Source organism: Onychostruthus taczanowskii, unplaced genomic scaffold (genome assembly GCF_017590055.1).
Source record: "Onychostruthus taczanowskii isolate IOZ18803 unplaced genomic scaffold, ASM1759005v1 scaffold75, whole genome shotgun sequence".
Classification (NCBI taxonomy): domain Eukaryota; kingdom Metazoa; phylum Chordata; class Aves; order Passeriformes; family Passeridae; genus Onychostruthus; species Onychostruthus taczanowskii.
The window spans coordinates 2,934,992-2,960,076 of NW_024505339.1; the positions used below are offsets into that span (position 1 = coordinate 2,934,992).

Here is a 25,085-nt window from a genome sequence, read left to right on the forward strand (position 1 = left end):
TTGTGGGCTGGCTGCAGGGAGCCAGCCTGGGCTGGGTGAGAGCTGGAGCTGTCTCAGCTCTGCTCCAGGGCAGGAGCTCTGGGTGAGTAATGCCAGGCTCTTCCTCAGGCAGGAGGGATGACGAGTGGTCTCTGCACTGCAGCAGCTTCTCTTCTTTTTTGGAGTCCCTGGCAGTCTCTCTGTGTCAGATTTTAATTAGTGCTGCTGCTCTGAGCAAGTGTAGGAATGGAAAGTTGGTGCTAGAACTTGTCAGGGATATTTGGATATTTGTAATGTGTGCTCAGGCTGTGGCTCCCAGTGGGAATGCTGCTGGCTGTCCTTCCTGAGGGAAGCTGTCTGTCTGTCTGTTGGGAGCATTATCCTTGTCATACCACTGGCTCTGTCTGGAACAGGCCTGATAAACAGCCTTTTGCACATGTTTTATAACTTGATTGCTACTTTGGTGACCCAGCCTGAACTGGCTTTCTACACAGTCATCTCTGGAGGAATTAATGCTGTGGAAAAGGCTGCTTTGGGAGCCTTGGAATCCAGACAAGCTGTGTTACATGCAGCTTTCGTTAGTGGTAGCTCTGTCTTTTTAGCTTTTTTCCACTGGACTAAACACATGCTGTCCTGTTCAGGAACCACAGCATTTGGGCTCCACTCCAGCTTTCTCAGGAAGCTTTCAATGATGAGCAAAACTTTAAAAAGTCTGGGCAAAATTCCTAGCTTAGTTTGTTTCTTGCAGGCACGAATCTGGCATCTCCAAGTATCTTTTCATGCTGGTTATGTAATGGTTGCCTCAGAGAAACAGATGCTCCAGGGATGTGATTTGGTGTCCTGGAGGTGGGAGAGCTGCCACACGCAGCATGGTTCTTGTTTGTGGCATTTTCCTCTGCAAGGTGGAGTCACATCAGTCCCTTGAGTGTTGCAGCTTTGCTTCTCAGTGAACCATGTTCTGCACAAGGTCTGACAGCTTCCAAGTGCAGCTGGGCCAGTTTTATGGGAATAAAGACAAGAAAGCAAAAATTCACTCTTGAATTACCCTCTAAAACAAGACCCTTTTCTTCTCCTGAGATTTTATCTGGTTTTTTTTTGTCTTCTGCCAGGAGAGATTTTTGAGCTGAAGGCTGAACTCAACAATGAAAAGAAAGAGAAGAGGAAAGAAGCTGTAAAGAAGGTTATTGCAGCCATGACTGTGGGGAAGGATGTCAGGTAAAAGCAGTTTGCACCTGTGGCAGCTCAGGTTGTCCTGGGGCTCAGGTGGGGTGACACGTGTCCATGGAACAGCTGGGGATGGCTGTGTCTCTGTCTGTGCTGTGCCTGAGTCACAGGTTTCTCAAACTCCTTGCTGTCACTGAGACAAGAGAAACAACTGTTTTCAGTGTGGGTTTATCTCAGTGCCAAGAGCCCTTTTTGTTTAAAGCATATCCAGAATTCAGCCATTTTTTATGTCACTTTAGGTGATGTTTTCTTGCTGCTTGCTGTCCTGGGTTTTAGTGTTACAAAGATAATTCCAAGTTTTTCTTAGCCTTATCTGGCACAGCATAAATTTAAGCTGCATTTTAAAATGGCTGATGTTAAAATGGAACCTGTGTCTTACTGCAGCCGAAGGACACTGGCATTTACTGTCCCCAGTACTGTTTTCTAAGAGAACCAGAAAAACCTGTTGGGATGAATGCTTTCTCCCTTTCTCCCTGCTGTTCTTGGAGCCTAACAGAGAGTCAGGAATTCTGGATTCACAGCAGCCTGGTCTGTTGCCACGGAAATCAATATCAGCTTGCAAATTCAGCATCATGACTTCATCACAGAGTGAAGGAACATGTAAACTGAAAGGGAAAAAATCCCCTAATCTTTTCTGCCAGCAGCATTTACCCATCACCTTTAGATCCCCACAGCAAACCTGGGAGCTGCAGAATCTTTGTGTAACTTCCTGTGTTATTCTGCAGTGCTGTTTACAGATGGCTGCTTGACATTTGAGTGAAACCCAGCTTGCAGTGTTTAAGCTTCTAATCACTCTGGACTTTGCTGGTCTGAAATCTAGCAGGTTCTTCATAGGTGTCCTGCATGACCAGAACATTTTAAAGCAACATTTTTCCTCTTGTGGTTCATTTCCAGGCCTGGCATGGTAGAATTTCCTTTTTTGGTGAACTCCCCAGTTGAAACACATTTAGGAAATTATAATAGTTTTCACCTCCTCCTATGTTATAGCCATAGAAGAGATAAATGATTATTATAAAAGCCATTTCAAACTGCTTTGAAAGGGAAGGTGACCTTTCATTAAACAGCAGGATGCTTAAAGTGGAACTCCTGCTTTTCTGGCTTCCTTGATATTGTTACTATCCCCTTTGCATGCCATGCAACCTCTGTTTTTTATTTTGTGGGTGGGAGTGTGGATCTGCTGGAGGTCAAGAATGCTCTGCAGGGAGATCTGGGCAGGCTGAGGCCAGAGGTGTGAGGCTGGGTCACAACAACCCATGGAACACTCCAGGCATGGGGAAGAGCAGCTGGAAAGATGGCAAAGGACCAGGGTGCTGGTCAGATGTGGCTGAACATGAGCTGCTGAGTGCCCAGCTGGCCAAGGGAGCCAATGGCAGCTGGCCTGTATCAGGAGCAGTGTGGCCAGCAGGAGCAGGGCCGTGATTGTCCCTCTGTGCTGGGCACTGGTGAGGCCACACCTCAAATCCTGGGGTCAGTTTGGGGCCCCTCATGACAAGAAGGACATTGAGGGGCTGGAGCATGTCCAGAGGAGGGGATGGGCTGGAGCACAAGTGGTAAGGAGCAGCTGGGGGGGCTCAGTCTGGACAAAAGGAGGCTCAGGGGGGATGTTCTCACTCTCTGAACCCCCTGCCAGGAGGGTGCAGTTGGGGTCAGTCCCTTCCCCCAGGTGACGAGTTACAGGATGAGAGGAAATAACCTCAGGTTGTGCCAGGGAGATTCAGATGGGATTGAAACAGGCAGTGGTGGAGTCACCATCCCTGGAAGAGTTTCAGAAGTGTTTAGTGTGGCACTTGGGGACGTGGTTGTGGCAGTGCTGGGGGAACTGCTGGCATTTCCTAACCTAAACAATTCTCTGATTCCATCCTTGCTTGTCCTTGTGTTGTGTGTCCAGCTCTCTGTTCCCTGATGTTGTCAACTGCATGCAGACTGACAACCTGGAGCTGAAGAAGCTGGTCTACCTGTACCTGATGAATTATGCCAAAAGCCAGCCAGACATGGCCATCATGGCTGTCAACAGCTTTGTGAAGGTAACCTGCTCCCCTGGCACATCAGGAAAGGGTCCAGCACAGTGGCTGCCAGCACATCTCTTTGTCCACCAGCCTTTGGGGGCTTTATCTCTGCTTTGGGGCTGGGCTCATAGAGGAGGGTACTGAATCCACTAGATCTGGGTCCTTTCTCTCAGTTGTTCCTTCTGGTTATTGCAGAGGAGGTGACTTCAGCAGCCCTGTGAGTGGCTGTGAGAGAGCCTGCTCCAGGGAAAGCTGCTACTGCTGTTTTACCAACTTCTGGTACTGGAAAACAGATTTTATCTGTTTCATCTTTCAGCCTTTGTAGTATCTGAGACATGGATATCAAACTTCCTGTTTGAATGTTCCAGCTGTGCTCTGTGTGGAAAACCTTTATCTCTGGTGAAACTGAGAGACAGTTCACTGGAAAAACAACAGCCTGGTTGCTGGGTTGCCTTTAGTTCTCTTGTCAGGTTGCCTCTCCTTATCTAGGAAATGTTATTTCAGTCCCATGTTGTGCAAGATAAAACCCAGTGCTTAGAAGTTTGAGACTCCTTGCAGAGTGTTGTAAAATATGAGACACTGGGGAATGGGATTGAGTTCCAAGTTTCTTTTGTGGTCCTTGAGGAAGGAGGTGAGAAGATCTAAGCTGAGAGATCTGCTCTTCTGGTCAGAGAGGATGTCCCTGTCTTCCTCTCTGGGAAGAATATTGTCAGTCTTTAAAGTGCAATTCTGTTAGAATGGACTAACAAAATGATATTTTCCATCTCACACCCTGCAGAGGAAAGCCTGGTGTCCCTTTTGGCAGCTTGAGGGACAGGTGTTAGTGAAGGGCAAGTGTTGACACTGGTCTGCACTAACCCAGCACTTTCCAGTTCAGGGTGGGGAATGCACTGGTAGGATGTGTCACTTCTCTTGCAGACTTTAAATTAGTTTTTCAGCTGCAGGAAATTTGAACAGTGAAAGCTAAATGCTTTTGTAGGTAGCCATCCTTTTACAGGCTGATTTTGGAGGAGCTCAGAGATGTATTGGATGCATGGAAAATTATATAGGCTTGGAGTAGGAAATGTATTCCTGTCTGTCTTTCCTTTTTCCTCTTTAGGAAAGCACCTCTAGAGTAGCCTTTTGCTTAGTGCTTCATGTGTTGTAACTTAAGGGATGTTTGTGTTTGGCCTTTAAGAAACAGACCTTGATGACTGTTGCATTGTGTTTAGTTTTCCCCATTTTATTTCTTGCTCCTTGAAACCAGGAAGGTTGGAAATCAGTAAATTACTTTGTCTGTGGTGAGATTTTGGATGCTGAGAGCTGCCTCTCTGGCTTAGCTGTTGGATCATGTTGAAAGCAGCTTTGCTGGGAGAACGAAGGGATGCAAAACATCTCGAGGCAGTGTAAAATATTTCTGCGAAGCAGCAAGCGCCCTTTTATCCCTGATCTGAAACAGTTGCCTGGCTCTTAGCATGCAATCAGAGAGATGCTGCTTAGGTAAGAACAGCCTGGCTGCAGGGAATGCTGGTGCAGGTGTGTTTGTGCTCTGGTGCAGGACTGCGAGGATCCCAACCCGCTGATCCGCGCCCTGGCCGTGCGCACCATGGGCTGCATCCGCGTGGACAAGATCACCGAGTACCTGTGCGAGCCCCTGCGCAAGTGCCTGAAGGACGAGGACCCCTACGTGAGGAAAACTGCGGCCGTCTGCGTGGCCAAGCTGCACGACATCAACGCCCAGATGGTGGAGGATCAAGGGTTCCTGGATTCCCTGCGGGATCTGATTGCAGACTCCAATCCCATGGTAAGGTGTTCCCAGCATGCTGCTTTATTGTAAATTCACGGCGAGCCCCGTGGCAGGGAAGAAGGATGCATCTGACTCCATGTTGTCAGAAGGATAATTTATTACTTTGTTATACTATATTATATTAAAGAATACTATACTAAAAAATACAGAAAAGATACTTACTCAATGCTGAAAAGATAATAATGAAAACTCGTGACTCTTTCCAGAGTCCCAACACAGCTTGGCCCTGATTGGCCAAAGAGTCAAAACAACTCACAGCAGAATCCAATGAAACAATCAGCTGTGGGTAAACAATCTCCAAACACATTCCACTTGAGCACAACACAGAAGAAGGAAATGAGATAAGAATTGTTTTTCTTTTCTCTGAGGTCTCTCTCTACCTTTCAGCTTCCCAGGAGAGAACCCTGGGTGAAGGAATCATGTTCAGAGAATGTGAATGCCACATGCTTGAGTTTATGTTGTTTGGAAATCACAAACGTGAAAGGTTCTCGGATGATTTTGATTAGGGAACACTTGTTGCCTCATAAAACAAGGAGTATCTTCTGTTGTTAGTTCTCTTTGGGCTTTTGCCTGTTCTGAATGCTGCAGAAGTGTAACTTGCTGGCCAGGTGAGTCAGAAGAGCAAGAAATATGTGATGCTGCTGCCTTGGTGACAGCATGTAGCTCTTGCTTCCCTGCAGGCTTTGGCTGTTCTTGGAATAAGAGTTTGGATGAATTAATTTGCTAATGTAGATAAATCCACTGGCTTGTAATGAGTGGAGAAAATCAATGCTAATGTTTTTAATAAAGTTAAATGAGTTGTCAGAGTAGAGGTGGAGATCATGACCAAGAATTTCACAGGAGTAAATTACTTACTAAATCAGCATTTAATTATGCTTGATGAAGGGTCCACTTCCAAGCCAGGTGTCTCCTGCTATTATCTTGTAACTAAAAGGTGGTGGCCAAGGAATTGAAGTGTCCCACTGCATCATCCTTTCATTTAGTACTGTTCCCTGCTGGAATCCAGGGAGCATACCAATATCAGCCTGACCCTTAGCAGGGAAGAAAACTTCTGCAGCTCAGTTTAACTCAGAGTTTAAGAATGTGACTGCTACTTTTTTAGCTCTTTTAGAGAATGGACTCTGCTTAAAGAAATAATCTCCTGTTACTAGGGCAGGTTTAACAGCTCTTTCTGTGGTGCATGAGTCAAACCACAGAATTTCTGTCCTGCTGTAGTCTTTGGGCACCTGAGATAAACCAAGTGCAGGTGATAAGGTGCCATCCCCTTTAGCAGGAGAGTGAAGGCTGCTGATTGCTCTTTGTAAGACTTTGTAGAGACAGTAAAACTCGAGGTGTCTGACTGTCACAGGCAGCAGTCTGAGTGGTGGTGTCTCTCAGGAGATACAGACACCTCTTTTCTCTGATATCCAGCTCTTTTACAACTTGTTGTTTTTATCTGCCTCCCTGATTTTTTTTTTCTTAAAAAAAGGCTTCGTGAATATTGATGACTACTTGAAGGTGCTTTCTTTGTCTAGGCAACTCTGAGGCTGGTAGAGAAACACCTGCTGTTCCAGTTCAGTGTGGAGGGTGTGCCTTGCAGCCTCTGAAGGACTTGCTTGGGATTCTTTAGTTCCACTTCAGTGCTGGCCCTGGTGTTCAGCAGCTCCCAGGCAGCAGTGGAGGTCAGGGACAGAACCTCCTCTTCTCCCAGCCTTGGTTCCAACTCTTGATTTTGTTCTGATTGCAGCCACATGGATATAAGGTGAAGAGTTCTGGCTGAAAATATATGGTACTTCAGGACAAATAACATGGTTTTGCTTGCCCTTTGTGCTTGTTGATCTCTGTGGGACTCAGTGGTTTGGCAAATGAGCCACCGGCTGACAGGAGAGCACAGATATGTATTTAAAAAGTGCATTAACTTAATATAGACTTAAATGAATGGTGAGAAGAAAAATACCAAAGGGCAGTGTGTGTTCCATTTGCTAAATAAACCTCCAAAAGTAGCACAGGGCTTCCTAATAAAACATCAGGAAAACTCATGAGCTCCTGGGTGGTGATGAGGGTGGGCTGGGACAGCTCTCCTGAAGCTGTACCTGCCTCATGTTGTACTCACTGCTCTTTCCAAAACTGAGGATTCACATCTGGAAAATGGACTTTGGGGGAGTGGTGGCGATGAAGGAGAGCCTGGGGTGTGTTTTCAGGTCTGCAGGCTTTGAGAGGATTCTGTAGCTGGTGTTCTATGTACTGGTTTCCCAGCTTTTACTGTAGATGGGGCATAATATTGCTGCTTTTTAAGGGTGCATGGGGAGAGGTTTTATCAAAGGCTTGATGCTCTTAGAGCTGATGATTTAATACAATATTTAATCTGGTTACAAGTTTAGTAGAAAAGGAAAAGAAATCTTAGACAAAAGAAAGACATTTTAGCAGTTAAATCAACTAACCTTTTAGTTAAGTTGATCCTCTTTGAAATTCCTTCCTGTGTGGCACAGTGGCTCCCTCAAAAGTACAGGAGTTATCCACCCCTAATTAAGGTTAATCTTCCTGGTCAAACCATCCACTTAATTGCTGCTTTCTCCATGTGAAACTTCCTGATTACCTTGAATTGTGTTTGCCAAATAAGTTATATTTGTGTGCAAGTTGATATTTATGAAGGTATTTTTCCTTGGAATGCAGTCCTGCCTGGAAGGTCTTTTTAAGTAGAATGTGTCTATCAGTATTGGCCATCAAAAAGAAAAGATTGCTGGAAGCAATGGTACAGATGGATCTGTTCTGATGGCCTATTCCTCTTAAATGCTGCATCTCAATCATTGCAACCTGTTAGCCAGCTCATTCATATTTATATTATAAATGTTTCTCCTCTTTTGATGGCTTGTGGAAATGGGCAACATTAGATACTTAATGAAGCAAAATTTTTGAGATGGGAAATCCACACTTATTCTCTCTTCTGAGAAATGAGGATTTTGAGCAGGAGCTAAAAAAGACTGCAGCTGAAAAATAGTCTTCAAGAAGGGTTTTATTATGGCTTTGTAATTGGTTGCCTCTAGCACATGAGCAAGCTCTAAGCATTTTATCTGGGTGTTGGTAGAGGAACATCTCCATCTGTGGTTCACTAATTGCCTCATAAGTGTGCAGGGATCAGGGTGCATATTTCTCTGGGCTCAGATCACCTTCATTGTAAGGATGTCTAAGCTGGAGGTGACCATGTCAGAAACATTTTGGGTTTGTTCATTTTTTTTCCTTATATTTTTGGATTAATGGCATTATTCTGTGTTAATAAAGCAGCAGCCTTTGGGGATGTTCAGGGTGTTGAGGTGCTGTAGGTGCACAGCCAAGGTCCTTTCCCCTTTATCTGGGTTTTTTTTGGTCAGGACATGGCTTTAGGTCACATGAAGTGATCTTCTGTGCAGGTGCACCCCCTGGGTGAATTAATTCAAACTTCTAATTGAGATATCTTGATAGGGATGTATCTGGTGAGGTGGGTATCTGGTGGCTTTTGGCATGACAGCAGAGTTATCTGAGTTGTGTTGTGCAGGCCGTGGCCCAAAACCTTTCACAAGGGCAAGGTTTAGTTGCCCTGCAGATGTTAGATTGTGAAGAAGTCTTTAATCTCAATTTACAAATGGCTCTGAAGTGCCTGTGGCTGCCCTTTTTCACTTGGGATCCTGCTGAAGAGGATCCTTCCATAGAGGGATCCCTCATTTCTTCCCAAAGCTGTCTTAAGGCAAATCCTTCTTTTTTCACCCTGCACTTTGCAGATGAAGCTCAGCAGAAGCAGGACTGGAGCAATATAAAGCTGGGGCCTGGCTCCCTTGGGCTGCTGCACTTGCTCAGCCCTCAGCACCTCTTTTGCTGTTAACCTGGGTGAAATGCAACTCAGAAGCCTGTTCTCCCATAATCCTCATGTTGTAACAAAAATGTGGTTCCAAAATGAGATTTCTGTGCACTGCTACTGCAGAACGCTGTTCACAGCCAGCATAGGTAACAGTGAGGGGAGTGAGGTGGGACTGTTTCACACCTACTGGTGGCCAGAGCTTCTCTGAACTCATGGAAAAACCTTCTTTTGTTATTTTTTTCCTGCTATTGTCTTGTTCTGGCCTTGCAATGACTGCTCCTCCTTGGAGCATTGGAGGTGCTGAGCCCAGGAGAAGGAGAGCAGACCACGAGATGGCAGCAGCTGAAAGCAGAACCAAAGCTGACTATCTTTAGACACTTTATTTTGTAACTACTTCCCTCCTGGTTTTTATCCCTGCACTTGGTTTTCTTCAGGAATGTAAATATTAGCAGAAAAACATGAGAGGAAATCCATCTAAAACCTTACTGGTCTTTTAATATTTGAATGGAACAACCTTTCTCTTCAAATATTTTCAATCCTTGACCTTCTAAGGTAACTTTTAACCCATGGAATAGATTACCTGCCAATCTCTCTGTTATCTGCATGGCTTAAGTTAACTGATGTCACCTTCTCCCTGCTATTTTCTAGCTTTATCCTGTTCAGGAAATTCCTTCCTGTAGCATTTCTCCTTCCTCATGCTGGATCCAGGGTTTTTCAGGTGTGGCTGTTCTGTGTTTTTGTGGACTGTACAGACTTTTTGTGCTGTGTTTTACACCCTCTACATCACAATTTATTGTGAGAAACATTCTTGGGACTCAGCACAGAGTAAGCTGAGATCACATAACTGATTAGTAAATGCACCAAGTGTGTGGAGTGTAATTAAACTCTCTTGTAGCTGGGAGTTTTTTGCCTTTAGCATTAACCAGACTAAGAGAGGAATCTGAGATCTGACAGCTGGAGGTGGTGAGGTCCAGCTTGATCTGATCCAAATTCCCTCCAGCAATATTGAGTTTCCACAGCTCACAGATGAGACTAAAAAGGTGTAGAGATAAATCAGAGTGTTCTCATGCTGTGCCTGCAAGGGATGTGGGTTCCCTCTCTGCCAGAACTTGAGTGTGTGTGGGAGCTTCCTGGATGACCCTATGGAGGAAGATGATCTTCCTTTTATTTTTCCTACTAGCTAGCAAGCAGAATGTCTCTGAGCTGATGTCCTGAGGAATGAGCCTGTTTAGAAACAAAAGGAGCTTTTGCCTCCCGGGCCTGTCTCCTGCAGGAATTTTATCCTTCTGTTTCTATTAAAGCTGAGAAAAGAACCCCTTGGTGAGAAACTGGTGATCCCCTGAGTCCCAAAAGGACTTTGTGGGAGGCAGTCAGGGATGTGGGAATTGTCTTATCCAGCGTGGAGTGGAACACCACCTTCTCCCTGGGCACAGGACATCACTTGTTCCTCGTGGGGACTCTCCCAGCCCTGTGTTTTCCCTCTACAGTTGGTGGTTTTTTCTGGTGGGAGGAGTGAGCTGTCACTGCTGGATGAATTCATGATTCCTGCTCATGAAGGTTGTAAGGACTTGAAAATCCACATTGCAGTGTGGAGCTGAATATTGCTGGAAGCTGTGGGTTCTGCAGCATCTCATCAGCCCGGGGCTGCTCCAGGATACCCTTTCTGTCCTGTGGGCAAAAAAATATCCCTCTTCTTTTCAAGCCAAGTACTGCAGATGTAGGCTGGATCTTGAAGTCCTCCAGCCATGTCTGAATTTGTCCTGTGTGTGGTTTGGGGTTTTTTTTGTAGTGTTTGTGTGAAAGTGGAGATAATGTTTCCTTCTGGGAGACACTTGATGGCATTTGTGGGTGGAATTTCTTTTACCCAGTGATGGATATGTTGCAGTGAATGAGAACATTGCTTGGGGCTGTTGAAGAGTGGTGGTGCCACTTTGGAGCTCTCTAATGGATGCTAGTGCTGTTTCCATGAGGCTGTCCAGAAGGAAAAGCAACACTTTTGGTAAACTGTGCAGTCAAAAGCAGCAACAAGCTGGGAGAGAGATGGGGAGAAGCTGTGGAGGAGCCTGTCTGAACAGTGGCTGTGTTCATGTGTGGTGGGATGCTAGAGAGTGGAAATGTGGGGGATTGCCTGGCACTGCAGAAACCAGCTGTGTGTGTGGCAGCAGGCACAGCAAAGACCTAAAGTAGGGAGGAAGGGAGAGCTGCCACCTGTGACTGCTGGCACAGCTTCTGGTTCCCCACTCTGATCCCTTGTTCTGCTGCTGAAACCAGCTTTGGCTTTGGAATGAGCTCCTGCAGGGGAATTTCACTTAATGAGCAGGTATTTTTATCCTAAAGGGGTCTGAGGGAGTTTCAAGCATGCGTGTGGGACTTGAGTTTTTGTTTGGTTGGGTTTTGGTATGAAGGATACAGCTCTTGAGCATCTTCCCTCAAAGCTGTGTGTTTTCCCTGTGTTTTCAGTACTGGCAGAGAGGTGAGGAGTTGGATAATTTGTGAATTTCCATGGCTCCAGAGTTTGTCTTACCAGATCCCTCATTTATAAAGCTTAATTGACAAATTCATCCATCAGAGACTTGTCTCCTTCCAATTACAGCCACCACTATGTGCCTAATTTCTTAAGCATTAGTCTTGCTGAACAGATCATTCCAGGATCTCTAACATCAATCAGTGTGCTGGGAATTTTGTTGACATGTGTCTACATGTTATTTTCCATTAGAACAGACACTTCTAGCTATTGACAAGTACCATTTGTCAGGTAATGTTGTGGGTGTGATGTTTTGTAAGTCTGCACCCCCCTTTTTAGGGCTCTGTAAGGTATTTGGTGCTTAGCTGGTCCTTTTTTCTCAGCTCAGAATTTGCCACTGGATGGTGCCAGCGAGAACCTCTGCAAGGAAAATAGCAAAAAATAAAGCAAACCCTTTCTGATATGTCTGGTAGGTGCCTGATCCAGACTGGGATCACACCACAGTGATTTATGGAAGGGGAACAGTGAGTTGCAGACCCTCTGTGGCTTCCCATGGAGTTTAATTTCCTGCACTGAGGGCTCAGCTGTGCCAAGAAGCCCCTTGTGATGGAGCCATCCCTGAGCAGCTTCTTGCCCACCTACCACAAGAGTTTCAGCAGCTGGGGGAAGCTTGTTTTCCTGCCTTACAGCTCACACATCCTGATTTTTGCAAGGATATGAGAGCAGGAGTGATGTTCCAGTCTGCCACAAAGTGCCATTTTTCTGCAGGGAAGTGCAGAAAAAAAAACCCAGTTAGGGCAAGCACACTGTGGGAAGTATAACACTTAACTTCCCTCTCATTGCCACCTTCATAAAAATTCAGCCCACTTGCAAAAAGCGAGCCAGGAGGTCTTCCCCACCCAGGCAGTTTTTGGGATGTGATCAGGAACTGGGAATGTGTGAATCTCCCAGAGCTTTAATTTATATCTGTACATATAAACAAGCCTTGGCAGTGTGAGAGGCTCGTGAGGGCTCTCTGACTTGCATGGTTGAGCCATTTCATAGAATCATTGACTCACAGAAGGGTTTGGGTTGGGAGGGACCTTAATGCTCAATTTGTTCCATCCCCTGCCATGATCAGGGACACCTTCCACTATCCCATATTGCCTCATTCAGCACTTCCAGGGATGGGGCAGCCACAGCTTCTCTGGGCAACCTGTGCCAGGGCCTCACCATCCTTACAGGGAAGAATTACTTTGGTAAAGTAAGAAATGTTAATGGTTCCTGGGCTAGGGAATGGTTCCTGTTTCTAGGGAAGCAAAATAAGGAGGGCTTGGAGATGAAAGTGGTGATGTGAACAGGATGAGGGGTCGTGTTCTCTGGAGAGCCCCTGTTAGGGACCTTCTGGGCACACAGTGTGGTCATAAAAATGAGTGGCCCTGTGAAATACCCATCCCTGGATGCTCTGAATCTCCCACCTGGGAGCCAGGGGAGCCTGTGCTTGTGGACGTACCCTGCAGGCCCAGAGGGCTCTTTGAAATGTCAGCACCTCTCCACTCTCAGAATCATCTCCTGCAGCCTTGAGGCTCCCTTGAGAGCAGGAGCCTCCAGCTGTGGAGGGAGCACTGCCTTCCCCCTCAGCACCTTCTCCGAGCCCATTCATTTTTCCCCCTTTTCTTCATTTTCGCTTCACTTCAGCGGCATGGCGAGCCAGAGGTTCCTGTTTCAAGCAGCAGAACATTGTATTTCATTAGCTCCATTACACACTTGGTTTAATTTCCAATTAGCTTGGGATGCTAGGGAAATAATCTGATTGCTTTGACTGGTTGGCGTTCTGGATGTGCCGAGCTTCCCTCCTGTCCCCCCAGCCCCTGCAAAGCTTTTCTGTGTGGGCTGCCAGGCAGACATGCAGGTTTTCAGCCACCCCCTTCCCTCCCTGGAGCTGTTTGATACCATTTGCTCTGAGCTGAAGGTTTGAGCTGCCAGAAGGAATCACTTGGAAATCACTGAGCTCCTACCTCTGCAGCTTCCCTTGAGGTCAGGTCTGGTCTGCCTGGCTGCAGAGGGAGTTTGTCTGGAGGTGGATTTAAAACTGTTGGGCTCTTCTTAAAGCTGGGATGTAGATTTAAGTGTAGAGGTTTGGGCTTGGTTTCTTTTTGGTTTTTGGTTTGTTTTTTTAATTTTTTAATAAGAGCCTGGGAGATTTGTTTATCCTCATCCCAACCACGCTTCTCCAAGAGCCTACATTTATTGGGAAATTCCAATAAATTCCTCCAAATTTGTCAATAAATTCCAATAAATTTCCTCCAATAAATTCCTCCAAATTTGTCAAAATTCCTCCAGCCAAGAGGAGGTTTATTGTCATTCAGCTCATCCATGCTCCAAAGGGATGTTGCTGTGGCTGCATTTGAATAATGTCATTGTGTACCCAGGGTAAACTGATTTACATCAGCCAGCCAGGGACCTGTTATTGTTATTAAGTATTATTAATTCTTCAATCTGTTCTGCATTTTCATTTTCTGGGGGATTTTTAAGCAGATATAATTTGGTAGCTCTTAGCTTAAAGTTAGTATTATTAATTGTGAGTCAAATGAGGCATTTTCCAGTGGAGTTAGCTTGGAATTTTAAAAGATTTTCTGTTCATTAGCTGTTTATGCTTCCATATCTGTGGCTACTGGGTTGACTTCTGTTTTTTCATTATTTTTGAGAACTCAAGACTACACCAGGTGTTAGTTTTATGTACTTTAAGTCTGCTTCTTCCAGTCTGTGGAATAAAGTGTACAACTCATCAAAATTAACGTGGGGCATGTTTTGAAAAGCAGAGAACACTTTGTTTGCTAAAGAAACTTAGGGGTTTTTGCAATCAGCCTGTGAAACTTGTCTAGTTCCTTGGTCCTATACCACTTGTAAAGCTTTAGCTTACTTCTATGTCCCCCAGCAATTCCCTAATTTTTTATTTTGAAGAGAAAATAACTTCTTGTAACTGATCACTTTGTTCTTGCTGTTTAATGTAGTTGGGCTTCCTGATGTTGTGTTGCTGTGTTAAGGGAGAAGTGTTAACCGAGCTGAAGACTTAAGGTTCAGCTTTGATGTTGCAGACTTTTTTTAATTTTTTTTTTTTTTGGGCCAAAACCCATCTTTCTAAATGTTTCCCGTGGCACTTCCTTGGGTGCCAAAGCACACAGTGGATTAGCAGGTGATGTAACACCAGAATTGGTCTTGAGTGGTTCTTTATGGACTTTTTGCCATACCTGAGTGAGAACTCTTCGTGGGGGGTGCTTCAGTCCCTGGCCTGACCTCTCACTTGGTGGGAGCAGTTGGCAGAGCAGGAGCTGTGTGCTGGAATTGTGCAGTGCTGTGTTCCTGGTGCTGCCTGAGGCACTGGCAGTGCCAGGGAAGAGGTGAGGCTGTGCTCCAGCCAGTGTTTGTGTTGGACTGTTTCCTGAGAGCTGTTTGCCTTTCAGCTGTGCTGGGGCTGTGTGAAAAGCCTTGAAGATGCTGATTGTTTTTGTTGGCATAGCACAACACCATAACACATCAATATGTTCAGTGCAAATCGCCAGCAAGTCCTTTTTTTAATAAATATTGTTTGAAGTTTGCATTTATTCCCCACCCTTTCCCTTATCCCCTTTGCTTCAATTATCTCCTTGTCACTGGTGCTGAGGTGGGAGGTGAGGACCAGCTTTAATTGTGGGCTGTAGATTGTAGATTCCAGCTCCTCTGGCAGGACTGAGCTGCCACCAGCTGTTTCCCAACCCCTCCCAGTCCTTTTCTAACACTCAAGGAGACCACAGCCCACGTCCCTAAGCCCATCTGACCTTCTGCCACTTCCTCATGGATTCTTTGAATGGAATGATGAGAGGATTGCCACGTGCTGTCCCATCCTCAGCTTTGAGCTGGACACTTGCATTTTCGCTGTCGGGAACCCAAAAGATGCTGAGAGCAAAAGTTCATTCTCAGTTTGGTCTCTGGGTTGGAGCTGCTGCTCTCCACCCATGGGAGCAGCATTTCTGTGCATCCTCTGCCCTTGGCAAACACGGAGATGGACTCCATGGACCCTACAAGGAAGGGAACACGAGCACAGGGTTTAGGATATCCTGGAAGTGCCCAAAAACATCTGAATATGGCACCTGAGGATATGATTCAGTGGTGGGCTTGGCAGTACTGGGTTAATGGTTGGATTCAGTGATTTTGGAGTTCTCCAGTCTGTTTTATTCTAAAATTCCCTATTAGTTACTAATTTATCAATTACTGCAACAAAGTGTCTGGCAGTGTGAGTGCAGTTGCCAGAGCTCCTGTCCCTCTATGTGACTGACAGGTCCCTTTCTCTGATGTTTTGGCTGTGTAATTTTTTTTTTGTCAATTCAAAATTTTTTCCCCAAAGTACTGTCATTTTATAAGCACTTTTTCATAAGGGTTTTGAACTTTTCAGTGGCTTTTATGATTTGTCTTCACTGGTAACTTCAAAAATACAATGATATTAAAAATCTTTTACTTCAGTTTTATGCTGTGTCACATTAACCATTCAGGAATTAGGCAAATTAAATAATGAGGAGGATAAGCAGGCTATCTTAACAAGTTCCTCATTAAAACAGTACAAGAAGACAGCAGCACTGATTGCTAATGATTTTGGTGACAGAAGGCTCATTCAACTAATGAAATTCATAAAATCTTGGATCTAAATCCTATCTCTGACCTCTAGGTGTGAAATGCAGAACAATCAACATTACTGTGCCTGTGCAATGACTTTGGAATATATTGGTTTAATGACAAGCAGGCATGGGAACAAGGCAGGGAAGGTTCTGGTTGTGCTGTTCTTGTTTTCATTGTACTGCATCAAAAGCATCTTTAGCCATCCAGACAATCAGATGATTTTAGATAAGATGTTTCTTTGCCTTAATCTTATAGAAAATAACACCATAAATCTTCATTTGAGCAGGTATTTACTGGGAGTTGGGCTGGACATGACGTACATTGTAAAATGTCCTGAAAATACATTTTCATAGGGGATTTCATTTTCTGTGTCAAACTCTGCTTAAATCCCCTTTCCTGTTAGTTTAACAAATAAGACTTTAGTCTCATCTGCAAATTTTCTATTTTCTCTCTATGTTCTGCAGTTCTTCTATTTAAAAAAAAAGTCTTCCCATGGAGTCTGTTGGAATAACTGTTGAATTTGGGTATGGAATTAAGAGTTAGAAATTTATGCTGCACTCCCACTTCTGTTTGTGTCAATCTGGACCCTGGACCTCCTCTCTGTGTGCTTCATTTCATCTGTGCTTAAAAAAGAGAAGACCTTATATAGTCCTAAATGCAGCAGGAATATTTTCAGGGATGAGTTGTGCTGGAGTGCTTGCTTTACCATGGCTCCATAAAGCAAAAGGATGTTCTGGAGACTGAAACTGAAATATAGGTTATTAAAAATTTAGCAGGAGTTGCCCATTTTAGAGAAATGGTTTGTTTGCTCTCAAACTGTGTGACCTGCCAGTGCTGCTGCAGAGCTGGAGCCTGCCAGGCACCTGCCAGCTCATTTCTGGATCACTGCTAAGCCATGTGCCATGGGGAAATTGGGCAGGAGGCACACATTCCTGAACAAATAGGGCAACTGGAGGTTTGGGCATCTTGATTGTAAAGCTGAGCATCCCCTGGAACTTGGGGAGGATGTGGAGCCTGCAGGGAGGCAGGGTGGTGGCGTTCCCTGTGGATGCCACAAAGTCTCTTGTCCTTGTCCTGGGTTCCTGTTCCTCCCAGTGAAGCTTTGGGCTCTGCAGGTTGGTTATGAGGTTGTGCTGCATCCCAGAAGGCTCAGATAATTGCTGTGGCAGCTGAGGGAGCTCCAGTTTGCTCCCTGTGTGTTCCCAGCCCTGGCTCAATCCCTGCCAGCCCCTCCTGCTCTGCTAACAAGGAGCTCTTCTTCCCCCAGGTGGTTGCGAACGCCGTGGCCGCCCTGTCAGAGATCAGTGAGTCCCACCCCAACAGCAACCTGCTGGATCTGAACCCTCAGAACATCAACAAGCTGCTGACAGCTTTAAATGAGTGCACAGAGTGGGGGCAGATCTTCATCCTGGACTGTCTGTCCAACTACAACCCCAAGGATGACCGGGAAGCTCAGAGGTGCGGTGGCTTTTTGGTGGCGCTTGGGGGCTGCTGGGGGTGGTACAGCTCTGAAAGGATTTCTGGTAACAGGCCACTGTGGCAGCACAACTAAGACTTGATAAACTAGATCTAAAAGCAAAGCTACTTTTGGTAGCTGGGATTGATGTTGGAATCCTGCCCCTTCCCTCTGCAGAGCAATTTTCTCTGTTTATCTTTATTTTCTATTTAAAAGCCTGGTTCTAGTGTGGACTGGCACTACTAAGAAGGGATCAGCCCAAGACCAAACCTGTATCAGTGGAAGCACTGTTTGGAGGATTTTCTGGTTTAAAGCAGACCAGTGGCTTCCTATTTGGTTTTGCTGCTTTGAGAGGCAAGAAGCCTTTATAGGTTTGTGAGTTTCCAAAGTACTGCAGGTCTGGAATATTTTCCAACTGAAAACTAGTCTGTGATATGATAGAAGTGAAAACAAAGGTAAGAAATTATCTTTCTTACTGTTCCAAATTCACCTTTGTGCTTTTACCTTTAACTGTGATGACTAAACCTAAATAGAATGACTTTGGGGTTTGAGTAGTGGGCTGTTGGTTTGTGCACTTCAAAGCTCTTCCTCATCTGTCTCCAGAATCACAAAAAGCCAGATTGTGTTCCCAAGAAAACAAGGATTCAGCCAGAAAAGTAACTTGGAACAGGGAGACTCTGAGATGATGTATTTAATGCAGCTGATGTGGGGATGGAGGGGGAGGAAGGATCACAAGCCCACGTACAAAATCCTGGCCAGGCCAGTTGGAATTTGATGGGTTTCTTCATTGACTCTTTTTTTGATGCACTGTTTCTAAGAAGCTTCCCTGTAGTCTTGCTGTTTTTTTTTATTATTATTCTCTTGTATTCTGTTTCTGTGCCAGAAGCAGCTCTTAATGAGTGCTAGAAACCTGCAGAGATCTCCAGGCTGTGAGCCTGGTGTTATCCCAGCTCTGTCAGAGGAACCACTGGTCTGAGCACCTGTGAACATGTCCCAGTTTCTCAGCTGCAATTCCTCTGAAGAGTGATTTCTCCTTTTGCTCCTTTGTGTGGAGTTTATTCCCTGGAATCAGACAGCACTGGGAAAGCCACCCTCCTTTCCAGCAAAGTGGCACTCCTCTGTGCATGGGGAAACTGAGGCACAGAGAGAGGAAGCAGCTGGCACATGCAGGTGACCTTGGGCAGAGGCAGCTGGGGTTGCCCTAACCCTGACTTGGGTTTCTCTGCTCTTCACTGAGCTGTGCTGCTTCCTTTCCAGCATGGCTGAAAGCAAATCTTGCAGGAAAAGAAACTTGAGGAGGCACAGATGGGAATAAGATTGTTCTGGGTTAGCAATATGCAGGAGGGAGTGGGAAGAAACTTGACAGATGCTCTAAGAAAGACCATATGAACCCCAACTTCCTTTCTTTTTGGGATGGGCTGTTTAGGATGCTGTTTGACTACAGGATCCATTATGGCAAGTGGGATTTGGGAGGATATTTAGGTCACTCTTTTCTTGTGTATTCAGAGGAACAGAAATCTTTTTCTGTTGAAGTGACAGCAGCCCCCCAGCAAGTCAGAAGCGTGTATCACTTCTGAATGGTTATATGGAGGCTAAAGTGTTTTCCAGTAGCTGTTTTTGTTAAATTTATGTTTGTAAGCGACAGACAAGATCACACAAATAGAAAATACCACCAGGAAAAAACAGGAAGTGTGGAATTGTTCCTGAGCTGACTGTGGCAGGAGAGAAACTTGAAACTGTGAGAGAAGTCCCTGTTTGTTTCCTGCTGCTTTCAGGAAAACAGGACTTTGCCCGTTCATTGTGAACAAAACCAAATCCAAGCAGTGTCTGAGAAGCTATGTGCGGTCTCCTAAGTTTAGATTTGAAATATTTGGCACTCTGAAATCCATTTGAACCCTTTGTTGTGCCTCTGTCCCCAGCATCTGTGAGCGGGTGACCCCCCGGCTGTCTCACGCCAACTCAGCAGTGGTGCTGTCAGCAGTCAAGGTCCTGATGAAGTTCCTGGAGCTCCTTCCCAAGGACTCTGACTATTACAACATGCTGCTGAAGAAACTTGCCCCTCCTCTGGTGACTCTGCTGTCTGGAGAGCCTGAAGTTCAGTATGTTGCCCTGAGGAACATCAACTTGATTGTGCAGAAGAGGTAAAGGCTCGGGGGGTTTAATTCCTGTGTTGTCAAAGGCCATGTGGTTATCTCAACTCTTCAGATACTGCCACATGCACAGAATTTCTTTTAATCCAGGCTCGGATCCCTTGAGAGCCAGGTTAAACACTCTCATGACTCTGGTAGCCTGAACTGATTTCCTTTACAGCACACTTGGAATACCAGTTTCATGCAGTATTTCTTTACATGCCTCTCTTCACCTTCTCTTTATGAGTAGTCAGAATTGGCCTCTATAAATCAAAATGGCAAGCAGGAACAATTCACAGTGACCTGCAGGATCTCCCTGTGCCTGTATTACTGTGTTCAGCACAGAGCCACAAGGCTGGTGACATCCTGGTGCACAGTGGGTTGGGGTTTTTCTCACCACTTTATTCCCATGTTCATGTTTTATTGCTGCTGATCCTTGCTGGAAAGGTGAGATAGCTTGGATAGCTCTTTGTGATTATATTAGGGCAGAGTTACTGTGCACTGGCGTCTTGCAAGTGAAAATGAATTTGTGGGTTTTGCATTGAGATAAGGATGTTTCTGTTATTCTTTCACTGAAAATATTGTTGTTCACTGCCTGTTGTGGTTGGTTCAGCAGCTCAAATAGAGGAAGCAGAGATGTGGCTGTAGAAAGACTTGAATTATGCATTTTTGCATCTAAATAATCTTTTTGACCAGACTTCTTTCTTCAGATTGGTGTTTGCACATCCTAGGCATAAAATCAGAGTCAGAGAATGGTTTGGGTTGAAAGGGACCTTAAAGATCATCCAGCTCCAACCTCCTCTGCAGGTTTCACATTCCACATTACTGAGAGTCCTGTCCAGCCTGGTCTTGAACACTTCCAGGGATGGGGAGTCCATGACCTCCCTGGTCAACCAGGGCAAAATGACATCATTTGCTTCTCAGTGGATATTTGGGGAGATTTCTGAAGAAAAGATGCCTGTTGTTAAAATAGTTCGGGTTTCTTACCACTGTTGTGTGACAACACTATGTTCCCTGCAGGCCTGAAATCCTGAAGCAGGAGATCAAAGTGTTCTTTGTGAAGTACAACGACCCCATCTATGTCAAACTGGAGAAACTGGACATCATGATCCGCCTGGCCTCCCAAGCAAACATTGCCCAGGTCAGCTGGGGCACTCCTGCTGTGCTCTGGGAGGGGAAAGCCCTGCCCTGCTCCTTGTGTGAGGGTGTTTGCAGCTGCTCCTGGAGTTGGCATCACTTTTAGGCATCACTGTGCCTGGTGGAGTGCTCTGTGAGTTCTCTAATGGGAGGTGGTGGAGTTTCCCCCAGAATTTAAATGCTAAGAGCGTGGCATGGATGCATCGTGACCGTGAGGTGGATCTTGTTTCACTGATGACAATTCCAGGAGGAGAACTCATGGATCCTGTCAAATGAGTCACTGCCAGTGCTGAGGTTGGAATGAGAGCCTTGTTTCAAGTGAGAGGGGTGTGCCTGTAAGGGAGACATTCAGAAAGGCCAAACATTATTGAAGTGTGAATTTCAAGTTAGTGAAATTGTTATAACGCTTGCACAGGCACTCTTCAGAGCTAAAAAAATCCTGCTTTTGCTTAACTTGCTTCCAGAGTGGGAATAGCACAAAACTGAAGCTGAACTGAATTGAGATTGACTTTACAGTGTAGATTCTTCTTGTATTTGATGTTGGTTTAATGCAGACCCCTTCCTTGGAGGAGGTGTTCTTGAGTACATCCCTGGCCATGAGGCCTAACACTAATGCAGAATGATTAATGCCTCTGGTTAGTGCTATTATTGTCCTATCCTAATTGTCACAGAACAATTTCATTTCATGTGACATTTTGAAGCAGCTCCTTCAGCTCTCTCCTGATGGTTTTTAGAACTGAGCAAAGTAATTCATGCCCTTTTTGTGCTGGGGGCATAAAAATCAGTTTCTATGTGAACATATTCAGAATTTTCTCTTTACTTTTGGTAGACTCCACACCAATTTGAATTTATAATGTTCCAATAATATGGGCTGTTTGCATGAAAGGCAGTGGTGTCTGGAGGGCAGTCTGAGATCTGCAGACTAATGAATGAATCTTTCCAGCTTCTGAGAAGGCATTCATAAAACAACACAAGCATTAGCAGGAATATGTCCTGGAATGAGACCTGAGAGCAGCTTCCACCCACGTCCTCCTGTGCTGCTGGTGGAGATTCTCCACCCCTGTGCCCACCCTGGACCAAGGCACCAGGGTGGATCCAGCCCAGGCCTTGGGCAGTGTTTGGGAAGCATCAGCTGCTAAAGGCAGGTGCTCCAAGTGCTGTGCAATGTAGATCATCCAAGGAAATAATAAAACTTCAAAACACAGATGTCCTGTCTCCTCCTTGCAGATTTATCTGTCTGCAGTCTGGCCCTTCATGGCCTCTTTATCTTGTCATTCTTCTGAGCAATTTGCTTGGATGAGAGATTTTTCAAAGGACTGTCTGGCTTTGTGCTGCTCCTCTCTCCCTCACCATCTATTTGTGACATCACGATTAAATCCCTGATGTCATGTTTGGCATGAGAAACTGAAATAAATTGAGCTTTTGAGGGAATATAAATTATATATGGTCTTTTCTTGAAATAATTTTATGTAAGCTAAGTGATTTAAGACAAAGCTTTTTAGTTAAAGGTCTGTAAGATCCCAGCAGATCCTGGGTTTAGCCCTTCATCGGTTTCCATTAGCAAAAACACTGAGACAAAATAATAAATCTTAGTTTTACAAGGGGAAGTATCTTCATGCTGTTATTAATCTGTGTATAGATGTTCCAGGATGTCCTCAGATCTCCTCTGCATCTTCTGTCTGGATTCACCAGGGATCCAAAGGTTCATCTCAGCACAGAAAAGGAGAAATCAGAAACGGTTGTTGCCGAGAGCTTTGCACACAGCAAATGTCTTTTCAGTGTAGGAAGGACTAGAAACCTTGTAGTTTGGTAGGGCTGATTTTTCCTCAGCTCTTGTTCAGCGGGGTTGAAAATAATCAAGACCAAGCCACCTTTTGACTTTGTCCAGCCTACACCAAGTGTAACCCACACCAGTTTGGATTACACACCGGTGTAACCAAACCAGGGGGCTGATGGCAGAGTTTGGCTGGATGTGTGTGGCAGCTGTGAAAGAATATCCTGCTCATCTTCTGGTGCCCAAGCAGCATCACCTGTGAGGGTGGGCTGCTCTCTGAGCATCCCCAGGGGCTGACATTGGTGTGGTGTCCCCACAGGTCCTGGCAGAGCTCAAGGAATACGCCACCGAGGTGGACGTCGACTTCGTGCGCAAGGCCGTGCGAGCCATCGGCCGCTGTGCCATCAAGGTGGAGGCAAGTATCTCACCCTGGAGGTTCTCTGTGGTTCCCTGTCTTCAGAAACAATGATGGGCTTTGCCACCTCATTTCCATGGTGCTGCAGTTTCGGTGGTGGCCCTCAAGTGGCCTGGATGCATCCTGGTTATGGGCAGGGCAGCACTGAGCAGGGTGTGAGCTGTGAGGACATCATGGGAGGGGTGGGGTGCTCCTCTCATCTTGGAGGCAGAGCAAGGCAGGTCATTCATCCTTGATGGAGTATTTTACTGCATTTGCGTTAGTGGAGCAATGACCACTTATCCATCCAAATCCTTTGATAGCTGTGGCCTGACCTTTTGAAGGGAGAAGAAGAAGATGTTGTATAGAGAAACTCAGTATTATGAAGCATTTTGTGTCATCCCTCCCTTCTATATCAGAAGAACAGAAGACAGAGGCAGAGAATTGCAGAGATTTGGGGCACTTAAATGCAATTTTTACAAACAGAGTGACTACTTACGTAAATCCATATAACTTGTGGCTTCATTTGGAGTGTGCTCTCTTTTACCTCAGTGCTTATGCAAACAAGTTCCCAGGAACCTCTGCAGTTATCCAAAACAAGTCTGAAATGTCCTCTGCCAGTGGAACATCCACCTAAGTGCTCATAATAGAATATTGTTTTTTTAGTGATGTCTGTTAATTTTGCTGTAAGTGAATCTGAAATGCCTGTCAGGAGCACAGAAATCCTGTGAAGAGGGGGAAGATTTGTGCTGTGGTGTTGGTACTTTTCAGTAAACTGATGACTGAGTGCAAAATGTCACATAAAGTGCTCTAATTTCAGCTGAGCTCATTTAGCTTTTGCTCAAGTGTGTTCCCATGAGCATTGCCTGACAGCAGATTTAAATAATAACCTAATCATGCCTGGCTTAGTGTGGTGTCAGTGCACAGGATTCTCTTGTTTCAGCTAAACCACTGCAAGCCTGTGCACAGGGGACACCAACTTCTGTCCTCTGGAGAGAATCAACTGCCCTTCTGTGCAGCTCTCTCTCCCTTCCTTCAGCTCTCAAAGGTTTGTCACTGCCAGGGGCTGTCTTTGAAGCATGGCCCCATGGAGCAGGGGCTGCTGCTTCTATTTCATATCTGCACTTCAAAATACCAGAGCACTCCTTCCATGCTGCATCCAGGCAGGAACCTGTCTGGATGGAGCCACAGCTGTGACTGTAGAAAACCCCCCTGAGCATGGAAAAGGGATACAGAGAAGTTTAAAAGGAGCTGGTGACAGTGCTTTTTGTAGCAGTGCTGTGCTGGCAGGGTGGGAATTTGTTTTAGTTCTCAGCAGGGACTTTCTCACTAGGATTTGGCCCTGTGCCTGTCCTAGTTGCACATGGAAGGTGGTGTATTCCTGCAGCATCAAGGTGTTTCTAGAAGTTTTTACCCTTTCCTGCCCTCATCTCCCACATTTTTCCCCATCCCTGATACCACAACAGTCACATTTGATAAGCAAAGGACTAGTTATAATGCCCCAATGACCCTCAATTGTAATTGTGCCTCTCCACTAGTAATTTTAACCTTGATTTTTGGCACTGCTCCACTGAAGATGCTGCTGCTAAGGGTGAGGTCTGTTTCCTGCTCTGACAAGAACTAGATTTAAAGAGATACCATGATAGTTGTTCTTCATCCCTAGGTTAATCCCTGTCCTCAGTGCATCTGTGTTTACTAGAGGCTGTTTACACTGTGAGTTATGACTAATGGGAGAGCATCCTCACAGCCATCAGTGTCCAAGTTCCCAAAGCTCAGAAATCTCATTTTTGACAGGGGACACAGCCAGTGGGAGCTGTTGATGAATGAGGATTCACAGAGCACCTCAGCTCTGCCTTCAGGGATCCTATCTTTTTTCTAATTGTCACTCCTAGGAGAGTGAGACAGAAATAAATTTGTCTGCTGAGAGGTGCACTGCAAAGCAAATGTGGTGTTCCCTTTGCTCCAGGTGCTGGTTTGGAACATGGAACCAACACCCACACTGAGTAGCAAGATTTTGCCCAGGCTTGAGCAGTCACATTGTTTGGGGGGATGTCAAAACATTTTGCATGGGTAGGGCTGGGTTATTGATAGCTGAGCTCAGAGGTAGCTTGGGTTTTTCTACAGCAAACTGTGGTGCAGCTACACTTGTCTGCCTTGTGGATTGGTTTGCTCCAGTGGCAGCATCACGAGAAGCCATCATGCCATGCTTTGGTTTTCAGGAAAACAAGCAGCACTCCTGTGGGAAAAGGAAATGAAGTGGATGCAGTAAAGATAGGGATTCCTCTGGAGCAAA

General features: G+C 45.4%; 1 protein-coding gene across 5 annotated transcripts in view; it reads left to right on the forward strand.

Moving 5' to 3' along the window:
- Positions 1 to 25,085, forward strand: part of AP2B1 (adaptor related protein complex 2 subunit beta 1) — a 77,032-nt gene that overhangs the window by 5,094 nt on the left and 46,853 nt on the right. For all 5 annotated transcript variants that reach the window (XM_041422944.1, XM_041422948.1, XM_041422947.1 and 2 more), the window contains exons 3-9: positions 1,089 to 1,194; positions 3,092 to 3,227; positions 4,747 to 4,992; positions 17,170 to 17,360; positions 19,278 to 19,499; positions 20,508 to 20,628; positions 22,718 to 22,813. In XM_041422944.1, coding sequence (XP_041278878.1) covers positions 1,089 to 1,194; positions 3,092 to 3,227; positions 4,747 to 4,992; positions 17,170 to 17,360; positions 19,278 to 19,499; positions 20,508 to 20,628; positions 22,718 to 22,813 — 1,118 coding nt within the window. The remainder of the gene's footprint in view (positions 1 to 1,088; positions 1,195 to 3,091; positions 3,228 to 4,746; positions 4,993 to 17,169; positions 17,361 to 19,277; positions 19,500 to 20,507; positions 20,629 to 22,717; positions 22,814 to 25,085) is intronic.